Source organism: Engystomops pustulosus, chromosome 6, assembly GCF_040894005.1.
Source record: "Engystomops pustulosus chromosome 6, aEngPut4.maternal, whole genome shotgun sequence".
In the NCBI taxonomy this organism is placed as follows: Eukaryota; Metazoa; Chordata; class Amphibia; order Anura; family Leptodactylidae; genus Engystomops; species Engystomops pustulosus.
This window is the reverse complement of record NC_092416.1, coordinates 167,390,654-167,409,285: the sequence shown is the minus strand read 5'-3', so window position 1 is coordinate 167,409,285 and position 18,632 is coordinate 167,390,654. Positions and strand designations below refer to the sequence as shown.

General features: G+C 45.1%; 1 protein-coding gene across 2 annotated transcripts in view; it reads left to right on the top strand.

Moving 5' to 3' along the window:
- The window catches only part of TMC6 (transmembrane channel like 6), a 33,040-nt gene that overhangs the window by 13,873 nt on the left and 535 nt on the right, over positions 1 to 18,632 (top strand). For both annotated transcript variants that reach the window (XM_072112263.1, XM_072112262.1), the window contains 18 exons: positions 503 to 603; positions 3,349 to 3,426; positions 4,130 to 4,276; positions 4,891 to 4,996; positions 5,072 to 5,156; positions 5,235 to 5,489; positions 8,010 to 8,200; positions 8,290 to 8,434; positions 9,244 to 9,399; positions 10,157 to 10,329; positions 10,419 to 10,500; positions 12,056 to 12,153; positions 12,334 to 12,429; positions 13,553 to 13,628; positions 13,869 to 14,002; positions 14,723 to 14,899; positions 15,754 to 15,832; positions 17,128 to 17,205. In XM_072112263.1, coding sequence (XP_071968364.1) covers positions 503 to 603; positions 3,349 to 3,426; positions 4,130 to 4,276; positions 4,891 to 4,996; positions 5,072 to 5,156; positions 5,235 to 5,489; positions 8,010 to 8,200; positions 8,290 to 8,434; positions 9,244 to 9,399; positions 10,157 to 10,329; positions 10,419 to 10,500; positions 12,056 to 12,153; positions 12,334 to 12,429; positions 13,553 to 13,628; positions 13,869 to 14,002; positions 14,723 to 14,899; positions 15,754 to 15,832; positions 17,128 to 17,205 — 2,257 coding nt within the window. The remainder of the gene's footprint in view (positions 1 to 502; positions 604 to 3,348; positions 3,427 to 4,129; positions 4,277 to 4,890; positions 4,997 to 5,071; positions 5,157 to 5,234; positions 5,490 to 8,009; positions 8,201 to 8,289; positions 8,435 to 9,243; positions 9,400 to 10,156; positions 10,330 to 10,418; positions 10,501 to 12,055; positions 12,154 to 12,333; positions 12,430 to 13,552; positions 13,629 to 13,868; positions 14,003 to 14,722; positions 14,900 to 15,753; positions 15,833 to 17,127; positions 17,206 to 18,632) is intronic.

The window sequence follows — 18,632 nt, the reverse complement described above, 5'->3', positions numbered from 1 at the left end:
ACATTTTTAACTTTCATCTGGTGCGGAACGCCAAAATGATCTCCTATGTGAGTGACTCAAGGCCCCCACCTTGCGGCATTCAGCGCCATTTCAAAGCTACTACGTGAGACTGCCGGGGGAGCGCGGAGGACAGGGCTGGAATATCATTGGAGCTGCTGCCTCGAGGGGAGCCTGGAAGGGAGCCTGATAATCTGAATCTCCCCTCCTTCTTAAAACAGTATTAGGTTTTCTCAATACGATTAACAGCTCTGTCGGAGCAATAAATTGCTGTGTCAGCACTTTGTGATCAATAGGTAGGTTTTTTGTTAGTAGTTTGAGCACTCGGCCTCTAAAAGTTTCACCCTCTCTGATGTAGTGTATAGGGGATAACAGACAAACTTGTTACAATCCCTATAGTGTTGCATAACAATGTGATACATTTTGTGCACTTGTAATGATGGAGCATTGTTGGAGCGGTGACAATGCGATGTGTAACCTGTGACCTATCCGTGTCCCCCTGTAGTCCCTGTGACGAGCGGGAGGTGCACAATTCCTTCAGCAGTGTCATTGAAGAAGCGGAGAATGACGTCTTACTGGAACTCATACCGCGCGGCCGCAATTCAGGTATTCCCAAAATCATACCCTGTGTATGTTTGAGCCTTACACATAAGGAGGGATAGTAATGAGGGGAACCAGGGCAGATCCAAAATATTGTGAATCATGTACATATGTTTACTAAATATAGAATATGCCAAATAAATACATTCTGGGGCATCTCTTCCCATAGCTCAGTGATGTGCGGCCAGTTCTCAGCCCCATAGCCTTGTATTGGGAACGTTTCAGTGCCCTCTGCCTCGACACCATGAATACACCAGTGTCTTTCAGGTGACATGAGCTGAATGAGCGGCGTTCACCGCTCCCATTTCTGCCGGATCGGAAATTACAACACCAGGGAGGTCTAGTTTATGACCCACATGGACAGCCGGTAGTGTGCATGGCGTCTTATTCTACCTACAAAGATGTCACAGGAGTGTGTTTAAGAAAAGAAATTTGGCCATATTGGCACCTAGTACTAAATTTATTTATATATTTCTAGAAGGACTGGCAGAAAACTGGTTACTTACCAGTATTGGATAATAATATAGGAGGTTTGGGCGTTAGCCCGGGACCCAAGGCTTCTAGGGGGACCATGGCCACCCAAACCAACCCACCACATTTTATACTGAGAAGGACCTTCACCCATGAAATTCTCATACATCTGTTCCTGCTCTCAATGCACATGTACACAAGACCCAATTTAGGACCTTTTAAGGTCCTTCAAAGGTCCAGAAACTGCAGACTGAAAGCAGCAGAAGGGACACATCCTCCATTCCCCAAGAAGCTGATTCTAGTACCAGATGTAGGAAGTGATTCCAGCCCAGGGCCCATGGCAGTCCTCATCCGCCCCTGGTACTCACCAAAGTCATAAATGACAATGAAAATGTCTGCATGTTTCTTGAGCACATGATATAGAGGAGGGGTCATTTCTATTGGTATGGTTTTTCAGTGTAGTAATATTGATGACTGGTCCCTACAATTAGATTGTGCGGGTTTTACCCCCGTGACTCATGTTGATCAACTGTTTCCAGGATGAGAATCAGAGCTGATAATCTGATATGTTATTTGTGGATCACTGTTAAAAGGAAAAGGAAATCTACCATAAAAATCCTTCCTGATAAACCAGGGACATTACTCATAGATCCAGGCACCGTGACGGTGGTAATCTACTTATATTTGTTATCCATGACCTCATTCCTTCTAAAAGCAACATTTAGAATTGTGCTAATGAGCCATAAGGGCTCTGGGGGGGGGGGGGGGGGCGTTACCAGAGCCTCTCCGTGTTGCGACTTTACAGGCTATTACACTGTGCAGAAGCATTCCCCCCTCCCACTGTGTGAGATTACAGCAGACAGAAGGAGGGGAAGGTGTGGACTTGGCAGGGGGTAGAGTGAGACAGTGTAACAGCCTGTGAAGCTACAGCATGTAGTCACGGTGCCTGGATCTATTAGTAAGCGCCCCTTGTTTTATCAGGATGAATTTTAATGGTAGATTTCCTTTAACAGACATTGAGGGATTACAACCGGTCTGCAGCTGCTCATAGCATTAGAGGCTTTGCCATAAGTATAAAATATTTATAGATCAATATTTCCTACACTGAGTCTTTAATGCTTTACATTTTTGACATTAAAGGAAACCTACCACTTCTGATGGTAGGTATGAGATGCAAACACCGGGCACCAGCTCAGGGTGATCTGGTGCCGGTGCTTAGTCTCGTTAGTGTTAAAACTGCGGTATCGCGGTTTTAACACTTTTTAAACTTTATAGCAGAAACTGCTTCGGCGCTGCGTGCGCACGATCGTGCGCGCGCCTACATTGGTCGCGCGCAGCGCCGAAGCAGTTTCTACTATAAAGTTTAAAAAGTGTTAAAACCGCAATACCGCGGTTTTAACACTAACGAGACTAAGCACCGGCACCAGCTCACCCTGAGCTGGTGCCCGGTGTTTGCATCTCATACCTACCTTCAGAAGTGGTAGGTTTCCTTTAATGTGTGCAGCAACTATAAAGATGTTCTCCACCTACTAAAATATGGGCTATACAATTGTGTGCAGTTCTTCCATGTTTAGGCCTCTGTGAGTGTAAGTGTATACTCATCTAGGACCTGTTTTATAGACATTGCATAAACAAAATATTTGATACTTAAAGCGAACCTGTCACAAGGAATGTCATAGCTGGTGACAGGTTCCAATAGCCTTTGCTATGCTGGTTTTAAAAATGCCTTTGTTACAATTCTGAATCATTTCATTACTTTATAATAGTTTATTTTGTATTACATGCCTCCCAGCGTGTGGTGAGTCCTGGGAGAGGGGCAGCTGCATCCTGTGTGTGCCTGTGTCAGTCTCCTTTCCCCACACTCATCCCCCTCCCCACTTCCTGTTATGTGCATTGAGAAGGCAGGGGATGGTGAGGAGAAGAGGAAGAATGCATGAGGAGACATAGGAACACACAGGTTGCAGCTGCCCCTTCCGCTGGGACTCGCCACACACTGTAGCCAGGTAATGCAAAATAAACTGTTATAAAGTACTGAAATGATTCAGAATGCTGACAAATGCATTTTTAAAATCCACATTGCACAGGCCTTTGGAACCTGTCACCAGCTATGGCATTCCTTGTGACAGGTTCGCTTTAAAAGTCATGGACACCTTCATACAACTTTGTGTCAAAGTTCAAGTTGTGTACAGTGCAAAAAATCCATGATTGTTGCTTGACACTCAGTTAATACACCCCATCCCATAAGTCAATGACGTATTGAATGACATATTTTCTTTCTAGGGAACAGGCGCAATGCCCTGTGTGAGTACCACCATGCCACCATGCGAATCCTCGCTAATATGCCCAGCCGTACTATTGGTAAGTATGGCAAATTAGGAAGTTGGTGTAGTCTATGCCAGGCAAGGGGCAATAGTTTTAGCTTTTTAGCATGTTCATGAATATGCAGATTTTTTTTTTTTTTTTGGGGGGGGGGGCGCGTGGAATCCATACATTAACATGTCTCATCTAGAATGTGTCCCAATAAAAGGTAACTTTGTGCCGACACGTCCTGTATTTGCTATGTATTCTCCTAATGTAAACTCTTAGTCATGTGATGCATCATTTATAAGCTTCCGGATTGTTCTCTGTGTAAACATTGCACAACTTTATACGGGGACAACAACACCGTTCAATCCAATAGTACAGATAACACATATCCGAATATCCAGCAGATGTGATTGAGACTTATGGAGCGCCGGTCAGAATTGATATGGAGAATTTGGGGGCAGTTGAGGACAGATGTTCTCAAGATCAGTCCCAGAGGTTAGACCTCGAGTGGTCAGATACATATCCCCTATCCTGGACCGTATATAAATCTCATCTCCTATACACCTATATGGAACAACAAATTGAGCTGCCTGCACCCCCACCATTCATGGTATTAGCCTCACACTACAGATAGCCCTAAATTCATCTGACAAAGGCATGAACAAGCTGAAGCTGCTTTTCTCAGCCCCGGAGAGGGTCAGCTTTCTGCCTGTCTCTAACCCTATCACCATGGCCCACCTTTTTTTTCCTATAGGCCGCTGCAGAGGGGGTGCGCTGTCCGAGTATTACAATCGCACCGTGAGGAAGCGGCAGTCCAAGAAGCGCCCATCTTTGTACAGTATGGAGCGACGTGCTAGACCCAGTGTAAAACAGAAGGACCTATCCGAGGAAGCAGAAGAGGGTAAGGACGGGGTCAGACTAACTGGAAGTAGAAATCTATAGTACAAACTTTGTCATTTACAGTATCTTTATCTGAGAAAAATGTTTCCTTCTCCACTCCACCAATATATTTTCATCCATCCTTTTATTCACTCTTTGAAATCTTTGTCAAATCATATTTTATCTAGTTGTAGCTCACAGAGGGAGCAGATTATATGGAAGTCTGAGTAAAAGGGAGGGGGGAGCATTGAGCAGTACATAAGTCACAGACAGAGGGTACTGGAGCTAAGTGTTCATGGCGGTTATAACCCTCAAATACCTTGCACCAGCTCAGGGTGAGCAGGTGCCGGTGCATATCTTCATTAATTCCGGAAACCGCCGATTCCTTTTTAAACTGTTTTATTCTTTATATGCCAATCACGCTTCGGCGCACCATGCGTGCGCCTAATTAGGAAGTGCCGGAGAGCCGGCGACATCACTGAGCTCTTGGGTACACTCGCGCCTGCGCAACTTCAAATTTTTATCCTGACCGGCTTTGCAAGCGAAGTTGTGCAGGCGCGAGTGTGCCCGAGAGCTCAGTGTGCAATATATAAATAATTATTATTATGCATTTTCATGGGTTCATCTTCCCACCAGAACATCAAAGATTACTGGTGTCAGAACTGCAGAAAACATCGGGAGCCCAGCGTATCCGACTACTGCAGAGCTTCCCTCTGAGCCTGCGTGTGAAAAGAGAACTGAGGTAGGAGGACAGCGGAGACTGTATCATGTAGCTGGAGACTGTCACGTCGCTGCTTCTAAAGTTTTCCCGTTTTAGGTACTTGACCTTGGAAACTGATGGATTTCGTAAAGGGAGAAATGTCAACTTTTGCTGCAGTTCTGTATCTGATCGCATCAGTCTGGTGAGACACAGAGCATCACTATGGGATATTATACTCTGCCGTGTCTTGTGTATTATATCTATGTCTTCCTCACTACAGGCTACACATAGATTCTGGCTCATGTTGCTTTCGGCACTTTATGCTTTACGGCCCTGGCACGCGGCGCTGAAGCAGATCGGGGGGAGATTTGGCTCCAGCGCTCTCTCCTATTTTCTTTTCCTGAAAACTCTTCTGGGGTTTAACCTCTTCATGAGCCTCTTGTGCCTCTTGTTCATCGTTACTCCCCAGGCCGTGCATCCACATAGATCATCAAACCCGCGAAGCTTCACCAGTCTGGAGCTTCTCACAGGAGCGGTAAGTGACTAAGGCATCTCCAAAGTCAGAATTTAGTTTCAACAAAATTTTATTGTATGAGAAGCCATAAAATACCTTACAATAGATCAAGGCAAGACATAAATCCAAAGTCCTAATTTAAACCCATATATTTCAGATATGTGTCCATGGTAGTTGTCCATGGATGGACCAAATATACTGAAGAGGAGGAGAGTACGCTCTTCCACCTAAGCACTCACATAGACACTTCTCTTCCACTGCATACATACCTCTTGGCATAATATACCAGTCCTGTGTGTGTGTACATATACATATGTAATATACCGTATATACTCGAGTATAAGCCGACCCGAGTATAAGCCGAGGCCCCCAATTTTACCACAAAATACTGGGAAAACCTATTGACTCGAGTATAAGCCGAGGGTGGGTTGGTCACAGCCTCCCCAGTATATAGCCAGCCAGCCCCTGCCCCAGTGTATATAGCCAGCCAGCCCCTGCCCCAGTGTATATAGCCAGCCCGCCCCTGCCCCAGTGTATATAGCCTGCCAGCCCCTGCCCCAGTGTATATAGCCAGCCAGCCCCTGCCCCAGTGTATATAGCCTGCCAGCCCCTGCCCCAGTGTATATAGCCTGCCAGCCCCTGCCCCAGTGTATATAGCCTGCCAGACCCTGCCCCAGTGTATATAGCCTGCCAGACCCTGCCCCAGTGTATATAGCCTGCCAGACCCTGCCCCAGTGTATATAGCCTGCCAGCCCCTGCCCCAGTGTATATAGCCTGCCAGCCCCTGCCCCAGTGTATATAGCCTGCCAGCCCATGCCCCAGTGTATATAGCCTGCCAGCCCCTGCCCCAGTGTATATAGCCTGCCAGCCCCTGCCCCAGTGTATATAGCCTGCCAGACCCTGCCCCAGTGTATATAGCCTGCCAGACCCTGCCCCAGTGTATATAGCCTGCCAGACCCTGCCACAGTGTATATAGCCTGCCAGACCCTGCCACAGTGTATATAGCCTGCCAGACCCTGCCCCAGTGTATATAGCCTGCCAGACCCTGCCCCAGTGTATATAGCCTGCCAGACCCTGCCCCAGTGTATATAGCCTGCCAGACCCTGCCCCAGTGTATATAGCCTGCCAGACCCTGCCCCAGTGTATATAGCCTGCCAGACCCTGCCCCAGTGTATATAGCCTGCCAGACCCTGCCCCAGTGTATATAGCCTGCCAGACCCTGCCCCAGTGTATATAGCCTGCCAGACCCTGCCCCAGTGTATATAGCCTGCCAGACCCTGCCCCAGTGTATATAGCCTGCCAGACCCTGCCCCAGTGTATATAGCCTGCCAGACCCTGCCCCAGTGTATATAGCCTGCCAGACCCTGCCCCAGTGTATATAGCCTGCCAGACCCTGCCCCAGTGTATATAGCCTGCCGCCGCTGCCGGACAGATTGCACAGAAGATATACAGGGGTCGCCGGAAAGGTGAGTTTAGATATATTTATTTTTTTGACTCGAGTATAAGCCGAGTTTGGGTTTTTCAGCACATTTTTTGTGCTGAAAAACTAGGCTTATACTCGAGTATATAAGGTATATATATATCAGATGCAGTTTTACGCTCGACAGCTTCTGTGATTTGCAATGATCCTGGCGCTGTCCGTTGCTAATCTTGACAAGCCAGGGTCACCTAGAAAAGAAACTTATAATTAGCAGCACAGAGTGCGGGGACAAGATGTCCGGTGCTCCAGGCTGCTAATTATGCACCTCCCGCCCCCACACCTCCCTCTCCCATTTTCCCAGCGAGATGACGCCACACAAGAGGCAAGAATTCACGCCTCAAACCTCTCTCTCTCAGCATGAGAGGAGGAGTAGAAGGGACATGCATAATTGGCATACTAGCAAACTACTAGTAATTGAGATTATTTCTCGCTTTGCATCTCCTGAAAAGTGGGTGTGAAGGGGTGCAATTCTACAGCAGTCAGCACCTGGCGTAGCATTTTCCTCAGCTGCAGCCGCCGCCAGATACATCAGGAGGCTAATGTATTCAGAGGGTGGGGACTAGAGGTGAGCGGACTTGGTCGGGTTCAGTGGTCAATCATAGCCATGGCTAGTTGTTGGGGCGTCAATTTGCCTGATTTGGTTGTTTGGTCACTAACTGGCAGCTAAATCTCACACTGAGAACCTTTAATATTCCGCTATAGGACATTATAGAGAAGTACTTCCAAGAATAAAGCACTTGGGGTGAGATAGAAACTTGTTTTCTATACACTTGTTTCTCTCAACCTCCTCTCTCACACACTCAGCAGATCTGATCATCTCCTTCTTCCTCCATTGAGATGAAGAGTAAGTGAATGTGGGAACAAAAGTCTCTGCTTGCTAGAACAAGAAAGGCTTTGTCTGCTGCAGCGCTGCCTCTATATTCCTAGCAGATTTTTTTCGCCCTGTTTCAGCTCCATTGTTGGTTAATGTATGGTTAATAGTGTGGAGTATTAATGTAAAAGTTTTCTTTTTTAAATGTACTTTACCTGTTTTATCTACTAATTTTGTTCTTTCTTTGTAGGGTTATTTTACCGATACGGTCATGTATTATGGTTATTACAGTAACAACACCCTGAATGATGGCTGTTCGTCAAGCTCTAACACATCAGTGTGTCGAGGGGGCAAGGGTGGGCTCCCATATCACATGCCCCTGGCCTATCTGTTCACCATAGGATTTGGTTTCCTGAGTACATGTATTATACTGGTGTATAGGTACGAGCACATCCTCCTGTCTGACACCGTTTGCTTCTTATCTTGACGCGTTTTCTACCATTCATACCGTTTTCTCTTCCTCTTCTCAGGATGTCGTGTTCCTTTGGTGAAAGTTTCAGAGTTGGGTTTTTCTCTGGAGTTTTGGCTCTAAAAGTTTTTTGCTCGTGGGACTTCAAAGTCAACAGAATCCGTTGTGTTCAGAGACAGAAGGAGAACGTTTGTATGCAGCTGAAGGTAAAGTCCATCATCCCACAATCCAACACGTCATTCTCTCATAGATAACAGTGAGTCCTGTGGCTCTGCCTTACATGCTGCAGGTTCTGGGTTTAAAGCCCAGAAGCAAAACATTGTAAGTTAAAGGGGTTCTCCAGTGACTTACAAGTTAGCCCCTATCTACAGGATGGGTCTAACTTGTTGTTCCGTGGGCGTCCATTGTACCCCCATCGTATCCGGAGATGAAGAGAGCAGTCGGTATCACATTCATTGGCTGCTCCATTCATCTCTGTGGTGCTGACAGATATTGCTGAGTATGGTGCTTGGCGATCTTTGTCAGGGCCATAGAGATGAATGGAGCAGCCGGCGCATGCGCAACTGGCTGCTCTCCATCTCTGGTTAAGATGGGGGGTACACTGAAACCCCTGTTCTAGTAATCCGTGGGGATCCCATTGCTGAGACAACAGCAAGTTAGCCCCTACCCTGTTGATAGGGGCTAACTTGTATGTCACCGGAGAACCCCTATAAGGCTAAACATTATCAAAATGCAGGGAAGTCCCCAAGATAGCAATCAGATGAAAATAGATGAAAGGAGAATCGCTTGAAACACACTAGACTGATAAATCCATTCAATCACATCAGGATAGGGTTAGGCTCACACTATGATGTAGGTGTGAAAGTAGCCTTCACCTAAACTATACCCCAACACTTCCCAAGGGAATCCTCACGAATCTGAGATTTGCAGACGACTCTGCTCAGCGATTTTGCTCTATTCAGTAGGACTCCATTTGTTATTTACACATTATTTTATATTCTTCTATTGCCTTTAGGAACTGCTGAGTGAGCATCTTCCAGATCGGTCTAATCCTGACTTCAAAAAGCGTCTGCGGCACGTGTGTGTGCTGATCTTCTCGTGGATCCTGTGTGCGGGCAGCTGGTTGGGGGCTGCATTGGCCGTCCACATGATCTCAGAACATCTACACAAGGTCAGTGCTGCCTCCTAGTATCTGTCTTGTGTATTGTGACAAAACTGAGGGGCAACATGTTTGAAAATAAAGGAAATTTAAAGGAAATTTGGATTTATCGCAGAAATATGGAAACTCTGCAGTGTTTTCCCCTTTCAGGTGTTAAATAATTCCTCTGCGCTGAGGGATCAGGAAGCAGTGCCTTTACACTGCCTTCCAATGAAGCTCCTATTTGGTGTACTGAAGAAATCCAGCCCCCTCAGTCACAGCAAATTGTACCAGAGTTACCAGACGTCCACCAGCAACTATGACTAAGGGGATTCATCTCTTTAGCTAATACCCACTAGTCAGGAGATGCCTGTGGCATACCCCACTGTATACCAGCATTCAGACACCCAATCACGTGCTACACTAATTCTTTGACTCTCTGCAGGGGGAGCCCACGGTTACAGTGTCATTATAAAGCTGTGTAAAGATACTGCTTTCTGGTCCCTCAAATCAAATGAATTATTTTAACACTGGAACAACCAGGAAAAACATCACTGCTTTACGTTGCCCCCTTTCCACATGAGATTGTGGGGTGTTTGCTGTTGGGACACACATGTATCACAAAGGATTAAACCTTTGAGAAGCCGACTATGACGGAACATATGTCTTGCTGAAAATGCAAGAATTCTGTCTTAATTTGCACTAAAAAAAATCTAGCCCCCATAGACGTGGTGCATTGGACCTTCCTCCTGATCACGTTTCTTCTCGTCTTTTCTCGTCTTTGCCGTAGGATCACCGAGCACGGCAGAGAACCGGAGGAGAGCCGGAAGTAGAGGCCATGCTGCTGCCGCTGCCTTTGGCCGTGTCTTTATGTAACCTGCTGCTGCCGTACATGTATCACGCCCTGGGACTCTGGGAGAAGCTGGACTCCCCCATATTAGAAGTCTACATTGCTATTTGCAGGTTACAGACAATCCTGGATGGGTTTTATCAGTCCAGTTGGACACTTTCACTCCTGGTCTTAAGTTCTTCTTCTTTGTCCTTTCTTGTAGAAATCTTCTCCTGAAGGTCGTCATCCTCGGGGTGCTGTGCTATCACTGGATCATACGGAAAGCAAAATACTTGGAGAATAAGGTATCCCTGCAAATGCTAAGAGATATTAGTGCTATCGCTTCATGAGAACGGAAAGTACTCATCATTCTTAAAGGGGTTGTCCAGAAATCCTCTTTTTTAAGTTCTGGGAAACCCTTTTAAATAGAAAATAGAAAAACGCTGGACATAGTGTACATGGAGAACATTTGGCATCATAGCAAAGACCCATGGGTCTGACAGAAGAGCCTCATTGTGAGTTATGTTTTGGTGTACATGTGTGTTACCACTTTCATTTCTATCGGACTGGCAGATAGCACTGTATTGGAGATAAGCAGGTACACCCCCAAATTCTGGGAGCCGCCTCTGTAAATAATGGGGATATCATACTGATTGTGAAAGGAGGTGTCGAGTGCACCTCTCTCCATTCATCTTGTGTAGAAGTCCCAAACCCTGAATGTTGATCAAGTGATACAGCAGTCCTGCTACTTACTTTAGTGATGTGTGCAGATTCTACGTGCTTATTTGTTTACATTGAGCAAATGAAGAGGAGGGGCTGCAGCAGCAGTGTATGACTCGCCCTGCTCCCTCTCACTGCCCGTCAGTGAGGACGGAAAGTGTAAAGAGACACAGTGAGCATGGACTGTATCAGTGAGAGAGAGGAGGTTGTGTGTATATATGCAGAGGGCAGCATCATAAGAACAGGAAAAGGGTGAAGCTCTCACAGGAGGCAAAGACACAGGAAAATATACATGCAGAGACATGTCTAATGGAAGACATTTATTGCAAAGTAGCCAATCCCTTCAATATAATACAAAGAGCATAAGGCACAATAGGTAAATAGTTGAAACAATTGCGCCATTTGACTTCTGTGCTATATGTAGTCGCCATGGATGGCAAGAACTGCTGCTACACATCTTGGTGTTGAAATAAAGAGGCTTTGGGGCAAATTTACTTACCTGGTCCTGTCACGATCCCCGATTCGGACGGCGCGATTCACGAAGCTCGTGCGCCCGATATCCTGCATCCGTTGCTTCCCCGCCCAGGTCCACCTTCTTCTTCCCGGTGCATGTATGTGTCTTGCGACACAATTCGAAATGTTAAAATACCGTGCGTAATCCGAATCCGTTGGGTTGTCCCACGGCCACGCCCCCAATTTGCATGCAAGCCGGCGCCAATGCGCCAAATTCCAATCGCGTGCACCAAAATCACCTGTTAAATGTGGCTCCAAACGGAAATTCCTGGGAAACCCGACGAAAATGCGATCCGCGGATCCTTAGTAAATGAGACCCTTTGGGTTTGTGATCAGGGTATGTCAGTTCATTCTGCTTCTACACGTCTGTAATGTCCATAGTCACTGGCAGGGTGTTGTGTGCCAGTCATTGGGGGCGATTATACAGCATGCAAAGAACACCAGGTTTCACTTCTTTCATACCAAAAGATCTATTGTCTATTGACATGTGGTCAATAATCGGCCAATAACTGGCAGACAACACCCGGCTACAGCCGAAGACGTTTGGTAGAATGGACATGTAGCAAACAATCCTTATTTTCATATTATGACCTGTATGAAATCTCCTTCCCTTGTTCTTCTGTTTAGTGCTGGGAGACATTTGTTGGGCAGGAGCTGTTTCGCTTTGTGATAATGGACCTAATCTTCAATCTGCTGGACACATTGTTCGGGGAGTTACTATGGAGGTAAATATATCTGTCTAAAGAAAGTATCACCTATATTTTAACTCCTCAAAACTGGAACCTTGGCCATGAGTTGTACATATTACGTCATGGGTCTCTTCGCTGAAGCAGTGTATTCGTTTTGGAAGTTGATTCCCTCCTCTGTATTGTCTCCTCACACATCACGTCTCATCGTTGTGACAGGTTAATCCTGCAGAAGAAGCGCAAACAAAAGTGTCGGACAGAGTTTGACATCGCTCGCAATGTGCTGGAGCTGATCTATGGACAGACGCTGGCATGGTGAGCTCATCTGTTTGTCATGTGTGGCGTCCTGGTTAGGAATGAGTTAAAGAAAGTGTCAGGATCCTGTTTATAGGAGAATATTATATACCTAGGTCTGAATGATTGTAAAGTTATCCTCTTTCCACATCTTTACTCATTTGGAGGCTAATTTGTTTCATAATAGGCTTTAGGATTTATTGACAATGGGGCTTAAAGGGGTATTCCAGGAAGAAGCATAATTCGTATACAAATGGGCACTCAAAATATAAGCTAATGTGTAATTAGTTGTTATTTAAAATTTTGCTCTCGTTAGCAGAAAATGCTGATGACATAGACTGTAATGGAGAATTAAAATGCTACCGGCCCTTTAATCAGTCCGTTAATCTCCTCCGCGCGGTCCGTTGCAGGACAGAAGATGGCCGCTGGTCACATGTCCACATCACATGTCCTGTACCTGCCTGGGCAGGTCATGTGATCACCACTATGTTTGGCTGTAGTCGGTTGGTTGCAGTGCATCCAGTATGGTCAGTGTTGTGGTGATGGCAGTTACACATCATTACTATGGTAACAGAGCAAGAAAATCTGTTACATAATCACTGGGAGCAGAACATAAGTGGTAGGAGGAGTTACTGGGAACTAAAGGATCTTGGAACTTGTAGTTTCCAGTGGCGGCCATCTTAGTGATAACTCCACCTACTTTAGAGGGGCCATAAATTTTGTAAATCATAAAATCAAACTATTTAAGCTCTGTTTGTGACTAATGACATTGAGTATTGTTGTATTCATTTTTTTACATCATCATGGGTTTTTGTGTCAGACCTTCATATTCCCGGAATACCCCTTTAAGTCTTTGACCGCTGCGGTTTCTGAGATCTGGATCACCAGTAATTGGGAAAACAGGACACTAACGTCGTCTTCATTTATTTTTGTGGCACAGCCATCCTATAGGCTGTCCTGTAAGTCCCATAGAGATGAATGGTTTTGGAAATGTCTTTAAAGCCCTGGAAAAAAGTCTGAAAAAATCCCTTTAAGGGCTACAGCCATTATTGTTCTGTCACATCTATGAAGTAAAAGATCACACTGCTCATGGATTATCCTAACCCCACGTATCCCTCATTCCTGTGTCTTCTCTTTCGGACAGGCTCGGCGTCTTGTTTTGCCCGATCATCCCTGTTGTGCAGACTCTGAAGTTGCTTCTGCTGTTCTATGTGAAAAAGGTGAGGTCCATTTATAGATAATGGTCCATTCTCAGCACGGACCAACAATATCCAATTGTGCTCAGCCTGCAGTAATGGGACATGACCACTACACAGAACACATAGTCATCAGCTTTTAGCTCCGCAGTTGCTGCTTTGGATAACAACGGGCAGGCCATTTTAGGAACCCATTCTTATGTAAATGTCTAGATCTAAATCGCCCTCATGCCAAATAGGTTGTGTCTTTACTGTCTTTTCCAGGCCAGTTTGATGAGGAATTGTCGTAACCCGAGCAAACCCTGGAGAGCTTCCCATATGAGCACAGCGTTCCTCACACTGCTTTGCTTCCCATCCTTTTTAGGGGCTTCGGTGTTTCTTTCCTACACCTTGTGGTCGTAAGTATATGCAGTGAAGGGGGATTGTGAAGAGTTAATGAAACAACTCTGTTCACATTGCCATTTATTTATATGATTAGAATGGGAATTAAAGGGGATCGCAATTAATACAAAACTTAACCTTGGTAAGTAGAAGACCCTAATAGGGTCACCTATATGATAGTTGCCCTGCTAAAGTGTCTGTGTAGACACTGGTCATGTATGACTTAGGACTTCCTCTGTCCTGCTGGCTTCTGACAGATGGAGGAGGCCGTGCTGTCTTGTCAAAAACTGACCGTGTGAACGCACCCTTAATGTCCTGTATAAGTGGGAGAAAGTTATGGAGCAAATTCTCCTGTATTAGAGACTTCATAGCAGCTCCAAAGGGAAACCGAGGATTAGAGACTACAGAGGGGGAGAATACAACCGATATAATGGTGGTTCTCCTCGTACACAATCTAGACTATTTATGTAAAGTGTATTAAAATGTTGGGTCCTCAGCAGCCCTATTAATAGTCATGGGGACAATCCTAGACCGGGAAGCTTAAGAACATCAACCGTGACCTGTATCTTAGTATTTACAGAAATTCTTATCACTTAATTTTTGAACTATTGCCAATATTTCCGGAAGTTCAGATTGTGCCGTGTAACTGTGTAGCCAGGGTTCGCCCGGGGCGTCTTCATCAAGTACCTACCTCCACATGACTACTCACCTCTGTTATGTCTCTGTACTGTCCTCAGTGTGCAGCCCTCTATGTCCTGTGGTCCGTTCCGCTCCCTAAACACTATGTATGAAGCTGGAAAGTTCTACATCAAGCAGCTGGAAATGACCAATCCGCAGCTGAGTTGGGTCAGCAGGATACATTACTACCTCTGGGAAAACACCTTCTTCATTTACCTGGCCGCTGCAGTCTTGCTGTGAGTACTTGGCACCAAACGGGTCATTAATACTTACACTTTTAGAATTTAATATTGAAATGTAAATAACCGCTATGTGCTTATATGACACTAGGAAGGGATCCCTAACTTCAGAACTGACCATTAGTACCCCCAACAATATCGAAAACTGGGATCCCACTAATTGATGAATCAGCAGGTTCAGCAAACTTCCTTTAATAATAATAACTCTTTATTTATATAGCGCCTACAGATTACGCAGCGCTGCACAAAGCATGTCAAATTGGTCCCTGTCCCCATGGGGGTCACAATCTAAACAACCTAACAGTATGTTTAGGAGTGTGGGAGGAAACCGGAGGAAACCCACACAAACACAGAGAGAACATAAAAAACTCTTTGCAGATGTTGACCTGGGTGGGATTCGATCCAGGACCCCAGTGCTGCAAGGCAGAAGTGCTAACCACTGAGACACCGTGCCGCCCTAGTCCTTCCCCTAGGCCAGAGATGGCCAAATGCTTGTTGGTCTGTCTCTGGTACTCTCATAGACACTGAATGGAGTAGCTGGAGGCACTTTTGACCGATAAGGGGCGAGAGGACCCTCATTCTTATGAGCGATGTTGTCTGGTGCCCCACGATCAGAGTACAGGCAGTCCCCCGGTTACGTACAAGATAGGGTCCGGAGGTTTGTTCTTAAGTTGAATTTGTATGTAAGTTGAAACTGTATATTTTATAATTGTAGATCCAGACAAAAAATATTTTGTCCCAGTGACAATTGGAGTTTAAACATTTTTTGCTGTAATGGGACCAAGGATTATCAATAAAGCTTCATTACAGACACCTTACAGCTGATCACAGTCCTTTATTCTCTTTTCCAGGATTGTAATTTACTTCCATATCCAGATTGTCAATGGGCAGAGAAAAATCATAATGTTACTAAAGGAGCAGATTGCAAATGTGAGTCCTTGTGGTCTGATATAAGAAGCTTTATGTGTTTTTACTTCTGTGATTCTGGGATGTGGGAACAGAACTGGTGCTGGTCCATCTTACTGTAGTGTCATTTCACTTATCGGTAAAGTTATCTGTTCTGCTCTGGATGGTGATGTGTTATATTACCGATAATGCTGAATTCAGGGTGACATAATAATAATCTTTATTTCTATAGCATCATCACATTCCATAGAGTTTACAAATCATAGGGAACATATACAAATAACATACATTTCAGAGTAAAAACATAGGCATATCAAACAATAGGAGTTAGGGCCCTGCTCCCAAGAGCTTACAGTCTATGAGGATGAGGGGGTGACACATGAGCTTACAGTCTATGAGGATGAGGGGGTGACACAAGAGCTTACAGTCTATGAGGATGAGAGGGTGACACAAGATCTTACAGTCTATGAGGATGAGGGGGTGACACAAGAGCTTCCAATCTATGAAGATGAGGGGGGTGACACAAGAGCTTACAGTCTATGAGGATGAGGGGATGACACATGAGCTTACAGTCTATGAGGATGAGGGGATGACACATGAGCTTACAGTCTATGAGGATGAGGGGGTGACACAAGAGCTTACAGTCTATGAGGATGAGGGGTGACACAAGAGCTTACATTCTATGAGGATGAAGGGGTGACACGAGGTATAAGAGCTTACAGTCTATGAGGATGAGGGGGTGACACGAGGTATAAGAGCTTACAGTCTATGAGGATGAGGGGGTGACACAAGAGCTTACAGTCTATGAGGATGGGGGGGTGACACGAGGTATAAGAGCTTACAGTCTATGAGGATGAGGGGGTGACACAAGAGCTTACAGTCTATGAGGATGGGGGGGTGACACAAGAGCTTACAGTCTATGAGGATGAGGGGTGACACAAGAGCTTACAGTCTATGAGGATGAGGGGGTGACACAAGAGCTTACAGTCTATGAGGATGAGGGGGTGACATAAGAGCTTACAGTCTATGAGGATGAGGGGGTGACACAAGAGCTTACAGTCTATGAGGATGAGGGGGTGACACAAGAGCTTACAGACTATGAGGATGAGGGGGTATTTGCTGCTTATATGGACCCTTTTGTATTGTGCACCTTCTCTCTACATATAACGCTAATGATTCTCAGTATACACAGCAGCAACGTCATGCATTGACAAGGTCTCCCCATGGTCACCGCAAAATTCTGATATAATGTCATATTGTATGGAGCATGGAAGTGTGAACTAATGTGACATGTCTGTGGTCTTGTTCTTATGATGCAGGAAGGAGAAGACAAATGCTTCCTTATAAACAGACTTCATTCAGTGTATGAAAAGAAAAGCAGAAGACACCGGCCAAAGGTAAGACCTGTCTGCTCCACAATGAAGAATCAATCCAAACTCCGTCATGTTTCCCTTTCCATAACTGAGGTATAGAGTTCTGTACACAATACTCACAGGGATGAGGGGTAGGTGGTAGCTCGGTGTCTGATACAATCACTAGGAGCAAGAATTGAGCCTCTGTTCAAAACATCATTACAGAATATCAGAGATACCTTGTTCCCAGTTAAAATATCCACATACAAAGTATTCCCTTCGTTGGCTAATCCCTTTAAAGGAAATCTACCGCCACGATAAACCAGGGGCACCTAAAGATAGATCCAGGCACAGTGACTGTAGTAATCTTCTTGTATTTGTCAACCATGGCGTCCTTTCTTCTAAAATCAACTTTTAAAATCATGCTAATGAGCTTGTGGGGCTCTGGGGGTGGGGCATTGGCAGAGCCCCATTGTGTTGCAGCTTCACAGGCTGTTACAGTGTACAGGAACACTTCCCCCTACCACTGCATGAGGGCAAAGGGAGGGTGTAAGTGCTAAGGGATCAGGGAAGGGGAGACAGTGTAACAGCCGTTTAAGCCATTGCCCTTCTGGCTCATTGGCATAATTTTAAATGTTGATTTTTTTTTTGTTTTCATTCATATATTTTTATAAATTAATTGTCCATACAAAAAGTATGGTGGAAAGTTGTTCCAGATTAAATCAAATCAAAAGACGAGGGGGCAATGTATCCATCTGGAGAAAACAAGGTTTAATCACCAGAGGCGACAGGGCTATTTTACTATGAGAGCTGTCAATCTGTGGAATAGCCTTCCTCAGGCGCTGGTCACAGCAGGGACAGCAGAGAGCTTCAAGAAGGGTCTAGATGCCTTTTTACACCTAAATAACATTCATGGTTATGATATATAGAATTCTTTCTAAAATCCCTTCCTCATCCAATCCCTTCCCTTCCTTGGTTGAACTTGATGGACATGTGTCTTTTTTCAACCGTATAAACTATGACTATGATTTATTAGGTCGATGTATACATAAATAATACAGTAAAAATTAAAATAATAAAATGGATAAAACCAACTCTTGTCCATAATGCCCGTATATGGTGACTATAGATTGATTATATCTTCTCTTATAACTCTTGTGTTAATAGTAATAATGAAGGTTGGGCCCAGCCATATGTTTTATACTCCTCTTATACAATATACAAGTATAAATAGTGCTTTGTGGTCTTCATTATAAAATATAAATTACTATTTGGCCACTGCGCAGACTACAACCCCTTCACGTAGCTGTCTGTCCTGCTGCATTCGAGAGATTGCACAGCACGCTACATCATCTCTCTGCACTCTTAGTGAAAGCATCAAGGATGGAGAAGCGGGTGCACACAGCAAGCTGGGTGTGGAGGAAGCATCCACGTCTTCAGAAAGGGCAGATTACCCCGGCTGTAGATGTAGG